Below are 7,810 nucleotides of genomic sequence, written 5' to 3'. Positions count from 1 at the left end.
TTTGTTTTCCCTTTGAATTAAGTTTATTTTTCTGACCCCATTGAATTTAGGTTTTAAGCATAAACGCACTTAATCTTGATGCATTTTTCATAAAACAAGACTAACCCCCGGTTTCACAAACAAGGCTTAAGCCTATAGTCCCAGACTAAACTGTAAGTCTGAGCTGTTTCAACTGAAAGAAACTTGCACTGATTGATCTTAAAATATATCGGTGCCTTTGTTTTGTCTCAAGATGCACACCAGTAATGTTTTTTTTTCTAAGGCTTATAAAAATTGAACTGTGGCTTAGTCTAAGCCCTGTCTGTGAAACCAGGCCTAAAGGTCTTAAGTCATTGTGCTTCTCCAGTAAATGCATCTTGATTATATAATGTACTGTACTGGGAACAAAGCAAATGGTTTTGTGCAGTGTGGAGTTGCTCTATGGCATCTCTGGCAGTCGTCTGTGGTAGAGCTGATAGAAAAGGCCGGAATAAACGGCCGGCATCTGCTCCATCGTCAGGTCGATGTTCTGGAAGCCGTTTTCCAGTCCGTACAGCAGGAGTCTGGCGACGCGACTGGTGATCGGCGTGGTCTCGCCGGTCTCGGCGAGTTCAGTCAGATCCAGCCATTCGCAGCGCAGACACTCTTGAGAGCAGAAGTCGATGCGGAAGGAGAGCGGGCTGAGTCTGCAGATCAGGTACATGTCGGACATCCCGAATGCTCCCGGATGATTGTGCTGCTGACGGATACTGAGGAGCGAACAGAACTGCGATCGCACGCCGGTTTCTTCAAAAACCTCCCGGACGGCCGTCTCGCCTGAAATAGAGCGTCCAGTTAGAATAGAGAAATAAAGCAATAAAGAATTTATAACAGCTAAGGGGTGTTGTTAGACCCACCGAAACCCCCTTAGCTGTTATAAATTTACTGTAAACCACGGCTTCATGGGGCTTTATTGCTTTTATAAAACAGTTAAGGTTCCACAAAATAAAACAGAGCAAATAAAGTGTAATGATATTAATAAAACCATTATTCTTCCACCAAACAATGTAGTTCCTCAGAATCACTTGTGGTTGCAACAAAGTGGTTGCCGAGCAACAGACAAACGTAAACAAAGGTGTATGTTACTTTGTAGAGTAATTTACAACAGCTTTGAACGCGGCTCAGCCAATCAGAATCAAGGACCGGAACGCTCCGTTTTATCATTCAAAATAAACTCTCCAATCTCGGAGACAAGTAAATACTGTCAGAACTGCACAGCAACATTAACTTAGTTGGTAGAAATTCACATTAGACTTTAAAATAATAGTTTACCCAAGAATGAAAATTAGCTGCAAATCTGCTCACCCTCAGGCCATTCAAGATTAGGATGAGTTTGTTTCTTCATCAGATTTGTAGAAATGTAGCAGTGCATCAGTGTCTCAGCAATGGATGCTCTGCAGTGAATGGGTGCCGTCAGAATGAGAGTCCAAACAGCTGATAAAAACATCACAATAATCCACAAGTAATCCACAGCACTCCAGTCCATCAGTTAACATCTGGAGAAGCCAAAAGCTGAAACAAATCCAGCATTAAGATGTTTTTAACTAAAATACAAGTTCATAATGCATAATAACGCTTCCTCCAGTGAAAAAGTGTTCTGGTCTGAATCAGGAGAGAAATCTGCACAGATCAAACAGCGTTTAAACAGCTCTGAACAAATATGTGGCTGGATGTGAGAGACAACAGGAGATGGATTTATGGATTTACTATGGATTATAGACTTGTATTTTAGTTAAAAACATCTTATTGACGGATTTGTTTCAGCTTTTGTCTTCTCCAGATGTTAATTGATGGACTGGAGTGCTGTGGATTACTTGTGGATTATTGTGATGTTTTTATCAGCTGTTTGGACTCTCATTCTGACGGCACCCATTCACTGTAGAGCATCCATTGCTGAGACACTGATGCAATGCTACATTTCTACAAACCTCATGAAGAAACAAACTCATCTACATCGTGGATGGTCTGAGTACATTTTTCTCTAATTCAATTTTTTGAGTGAACTGTTTCTTTAAATACTTTCACACAATCAGTTTGACTAATACTGTATCTTATATAATGAGATTTAGAGAAACATAGAGTAGGATAAAACTTAAAGGCAAAGGGTCCTTTTATTGTACGCTTGTGAACACAATGTCATTTACTGAACTTTTATACAGAACATTTATTTTTTGGAGAAAGCTTTTGTGATCTATGGAAGGATGTAATCGATAAATAATCTAGTTTATATACAAGTCATTTGTTGACAGAAAAGGCTTAGTTTTATTTGTAGTAAAGAAGGGTATTTTAGTAACTGAAAGTCTTGAGGGTCTCAAATATTAGATGATGTTCTTATAAATGCAAGTTTCTTTTACTGCTTTTACCTTGTGTACAAGAACGTTCTGTTGTGATTGAGTTTCGATTCAGTTTAACATCAGTTCTGGATCTGAATCCGAATCTTACCGATGTTTTCTCCAAGATCTGACAGACCACCGGGAAACTTCCAAGCATTCTTCGTCTGAGAAGGAAAGAAAATCATGTTTAAAACGTGCATGTTATTTTAGCTGTACACTTAGCTGTATTTCTTAGAAATATATCTCTATTGGAAATTAGTCATTTTATCTTTCTGCTATTTTATCGTTTTTATTCCACGTTCACAGATGATCTAAATATTATTTATATCTATCAACACAACATCAAATATTTTCATAAAAATGTTGTCTTATAGGGTTTAGATTTAAGACGGTACACAGTATTTCCATATTGAGTTTTAAAAGAATATAGAAATTGCTGCTAGTTATGAATGAAACTTTGATTCTTACTTGAGTGTTTTTTGGTCAATTGAAAAAAAATATATATACAGTGTAATGTAACAGCTTTAAAGGTTTGTGACCTGAGAATCTTCTGTACTATCAATAAAAATCAATGAGTATTTTTGTGGGCAATTATGTCTGAAGAGTGTTTTTTAATTCTATCATTAATATGAAGTATTTTCTGCATTGCAAATGAAAAACAAATTCAGTGTTTTGTACAACAATGAAAACATCTAATGTCTTTAAATAACATTGTTTTCTAAACACTATAAATGTATAGCTCATAATACCTTACATACTGTTTAATAGATTTGATTTTTAAAAATAAATTAGCAAAAAAAAAAAGTAAACAGGAAGTGTTAAAGTGATTTATACTCTGTTCCTGTTTCCTCTTTCATGTTCTCATTGTTAACTCCTGATTGTTTTCACCTGTTTCTTGTTACTCTATTACGCTGAGTGTATTTAAGCCCTTGTGTTTTCACTGTTCTTTGTCAGGATTTATCCATTGTTTGTACGCTTAGGTTTGCTCACTATGTTTCCCGTTACTTGGGATTGGTTTTGGACGATCGTAGTTCCCAGATTTATGCATTTTATGATTTTGTTGTTTTGATAAAATTTAACTGCATTTGGATCCCATTATCCCTCGTCTGCAGTGAATGGGTGCCATCAGAATGAGAGTCCAAAACTGCAGAGCATCCATTGCTGAGACACTGATGCACTGCTACATTTCTACAAATCTGATGAAGAAACAAACTCATCTACATCGTGGATGGACTGAGGGTGAGCACATTTTCATATTTGGGGTGAACTATTCTTTTAAATTACTATTTCACCTAATAGCGCCGTTTACATTGTCTGCATCAGAGCACATTGTAATGTGTCATTGTTTTTCCACTGGTGAAAGATGAACCGCTCAGCAGGGGTTTTAATCATTTCCACACTAGAGAAACATCTCCACGAGTGGGTCCTTGTGCTCCGCGAAGATAAATAACTCGACTGAAATGAGCTGCAGTCCGACCTCTGATACTCCCAGAGATATTTTAAACCTGAACACGCAGGCCATTTTACCAGTAAATGACGACCGAAGTGGGCCGTGACGCAAGATAAAAGCTGCTGGATAAAACAATCCTTTGAGTTTCCATTCCAGAGCTGCCTCGAGCTCAACCCAGCTGTTTGTTTTACTGGGAAACGCTCTTGAGGGCTGGAGGCAGACGTTTAACGAGGTTACACAGAATTCACTATCACTCGAAGAGCTGCTCAATCGTAGTCTCAGCTCAGAATTACTGTATTAGATTCTGGATTTCTGTCATCATTTACTATAAAAGTCTGTTGACCATGTAGTGTTTTCTTTCGTCCGTGAAACTGAAAACGAGGTTTAGCAGAATGTTCACACTGCTTTTTTTTTATACAAGACAAGTAGATTTGTGTGGAGACAAAACAAACACGAGTCCATTAAAATTTCTTGCAATCAACAGTTGAAATGTTTTCAGAAAATTCTGATATTAGAATAGAACGATATGTTGTTTTGGTGTTTTGATATGACAACATCCTAAACTGTAAAAACTACTATTTAAACAACAGTTTATAAAATAATAAAACTCACATTTCAGCCTAATGAATGATTATGCAGTATGTTATATCCATCTTATTTTGCAATGCGGGAGTAAACTGTTTTTTTGTTTTTGTGAATTCTTTAGCCTCTATAGGTAAATAACTAGAAGAATAACAATGTGCGGTAATCGATAAAACTATTTGCACTGCAAACCAGTGTGTTTAGGAATCTGAAAATAAATGTTAAACAATCTGATAAATACATGCATTATGAGCTGTTTCTGTACAGCTAAAATAAATAGACTTATAGAATAGAGTTACTAATGACCACACTATTAGAAAAATGACAAGAAAATCCAACTGAAATTTCTCAGACACAGTTCCCTTCAGATAGATTCATAAAGCTGAATATATGAATAAAAACTCCTTGGATTTGCAACAATAATGTGAATATCAATGTTAGAAAAGTTGAATGTGAACTAGTAAATGGTGCTCACAGGACATAAAAACATGCTTGGTTAAGTCATAATTATTTGATTAAAATATTCAAAATTCTGTACAGCTAAAATAAATAGACTTATAGAATAGAGTTACTAATGACCACACTATTAGAAAAATGACAAGAAAATCCAACTGAAATTTCTCAGACACAGTTCCCTTCAGATAGATTCATAAAGCTGAATATATGAATAAAAACTCCTTGGATTTGCAACAATAATGTGAATATCAATGTTAGAAAAGTTGAATGTGAACTAGTAAATGGTGCTCACAGGACATAAAAACATGCTTGGTTAAGTCATAATTATTTGATTAAAATATTCAAAATTATTATTTAAGTAGTCTTTTTTTTTTTTTTGCCTTATCTAATCATTTTGAATTTCGGCTCATAATTTTCACTTTTTTGTCAGAATTTCAACTTTTTATCTCATAACTATGACTTAGTATGTCATAATTGTGACTTTTTCCTCTCATAATTATGACTTTTGGCATAACTGACTTTTTATGTCATAATTTCGACTTTGTATGTCAGTTTCAACTTAGTATGTCATAATTTCACTTTTTGTCATAATCTCTCACTTTTTATATCATAATTTAGTTTTTGTCGTCATTTTGACTTAGTATGCCATAATTTTGTATTCTTATCTCATAATTATGACTGTCATAATTTAACTTTTTGCCATAATTTTGATTTAGTATGCCATAATCTCATTATGATTTAGTATGCCATAATTTCGACTTTCATCTCATAATTATGACGTTTTGTCATAATGTTTTACTTGCCTCATAATTATGACTTAGTATGTCATAATTTCACTTTTTGCAATAATCTCTCACTTTTTATCATAATTGAGTTTTTGTCATCATTTTGACTTAGTATGCCATAATTTTGACTTTTTCATCTCATAATTATGACGTTTTGTCATAATGTTTTACTTATCTCATAATTATGACTTAGTATGTCAATTTCACTTTTTGTCATAATTTTGACTTATTTCGTAACTATGACTTAGCAGACCTATGTCATAATTGACTTTTTGCAGTAATATTGACTTTTTTTTTATAATTATGACTTAGTATGTCATAATTTCACTTTTTGCCATAATTTTGATTTAGTATACCATAATCTCATTATGATTTAGTATGCCATAATTTCGACTTTTTCATCTCATGATTATGACGTTTTGTCATAATTTTTAACTTATCTCATAATTATGACTTAGTATGTCAATTTCACTTTGTCATAATTATGACTTAGTTTGTCATAATTTCAACATTTCATGTCATAATTACGCTTTAGGATATTATAATTATGACATTTAAAGTCTTCATTTAAACTTTTCACTAAATCATGATTTGTTTAGCACTCTGTTTACACCAGACAAGCATTAGCAGCAGAGGAAGGTCAGCGGACCGAGGCTCAAGGTACAACAGTGTGGCTTTAACTGCATGTTTGTTTACATGCTGCCCAAAACTACAGGAATGACACTGTTTACATGAAACTAAAATAATGTAGGGTTTTGAAGCAGCACAGAGCCTTTCATCAGACACATGAGAGACGTCAGTGTTAGAAGTGAGATTGATTCTGTACCTTATTTCTGTCCTGAACAACAAGGACTTTGCCGTTGGATTCGTCCACAACAGCACCTTTAAACAAGACAACAAGACATAAAACATGGTTTTATATGCTTCAAGAAAGCTACCTGCAAAGCTACAGTACTGTTAAAAGTTTTAGGCACTTGTGTAAAATGCTGTAAAGTGAGGATGCTTTCAAAAATAATGTCATGAATAGATTTTTTTATCAATTAACTTCTATTAACTAAATGAAATCAACATTGTGTGACCTTCCTTTGTGTTTAAAGCAGCTTTTGCCCTCGGTGCACTTGAGCAGAGTTTCTCAGGAGCTTTGCAGTGAGGTTTCTTGAACCTGTATTTATAACTTTTTTGTTTTACACTAGATTATAAACAAAGAGTGATTTAAGAATTTACAAAATGTGGATTAATATGTTTTAACCCTATAAACTGTATCATATTTGATACACAAATTTCCTGTAAATGATGAACATGATCAAACTTTGCTGTTAAATGTGTTTCTCACACAATCTCCTCATGTCTTTATTTCTTCAGCTCTCAATCACTGCATTATATGTTTGGATCATTTCAATCTCATTTTACTGAGACAGATTACTGGAGATATAGAGCCACCACTGATATTTATTTAGATCATTTTATGTCAGTATCATGCACTACTGTTATAAAGATCTCATTGATTTACATTACAAGCATCAGAATAAAACTGAGCTGTTTTTTTTATCTCCATTTTCTCACTTACAGTCTATAAGAGCCATCAAATCCTGATGGATCAAATATGATCCTCAACAAATAACTTTGTGAGATTGCTATTGCTGCTCTGAAATGGTCCTATAAATGCTTAACAATGAATCCAGCTATGGTCTAAATAAAAGCACACAGAGGATGTTGGTTTGGAAGTCGTTCAGAAAGGAAATGCGGTCGGTTTATTCACTGCTAGAATATTCCAATCCTGGGATTCACCTTCACAGCATTCGGCTTGAATCAAACACAAACATGCAGCAGCTGCCAGACTGAGCTCATACCGTCTTTCTGGGCATGTTTGGACATGTCTGTGTCCGGACCGGAGGAGCGGCGCCGCCTGCTGGTGAAGGACCCTAAACCCGAGTCATATATGTGACCCTGGAGCACCAGTAGGAAATTTACTAAATATCTTCATGGAACATGATCTTTATATTATTTAGTCACTTTGGGGAGGAGGGAATGATGCATGAAGATGTTTTAGGAAAAGGTTTAATGGAGAGACAGGTATACAGAGCTCTAATTAAATATATATGTGACCTTTGACCACAAAAGCAGTCTTAAGTCGCTGGGGTATATTTGTAGCAATAGCCAACAATACATTGTATGGCTCAAAATTA

General features: G+C 34.9%; 1 protein-coding gene across 1 annotated transcript in view; it reads right to left on the bottom strand.

Moving 5' to 3' along the window:
* Positions 1–308: 308 nt before the first annotated feature.
* Positions 309–7,810, bottom strand: part of LOC107690594 (nucleoside diphosphate-linked moiety X motif 6-like) — a 9,639-nt gene continuing 2,137 nt past the window's right edge. The window contains exons 2-4 of the mRNA XM_016488965.1: positions 6,451–6,510; positions 2,461–2,515; positions 309–795 (exon numbers count right to left, since the gene is read on the bottom strand). Of these exons, the coding sequence (XP_016344451.1) occupies positions 419–795; positions 2,461–2,515; positions 6,451–6,510 (492 nt within the window). The 3' untranslated portion in view covers positions 309–418. The remainder of the gene's footprint in view (positions 796–2,460; positions 2,516–6,450; positions 6,511–7,810) is intronic.

Source organism: Sinocyclocheilus anshuiensis, unplaced genomic scaffold (assembly GCF_001515605.1).
Source record: "Sinocyclocheilus anshuiensis isolate Anshui unplaced genomic scaffold, SAMN03320099.WGS_v1.1 scaffold1865, whole genome shotgun sequence".
Classification (NCBI taxonomy): domain Eukaryota; kingdom Metazoa; phylum Chordata; class Actinopteri; order Cypriniformes; family Cyprinidae; genus Sinocyclocheilus; species Sinocyclocheilus anshuiensis.
This window is presented reverse-complemented; position numbering and strand designations above follow the sequence as displayed.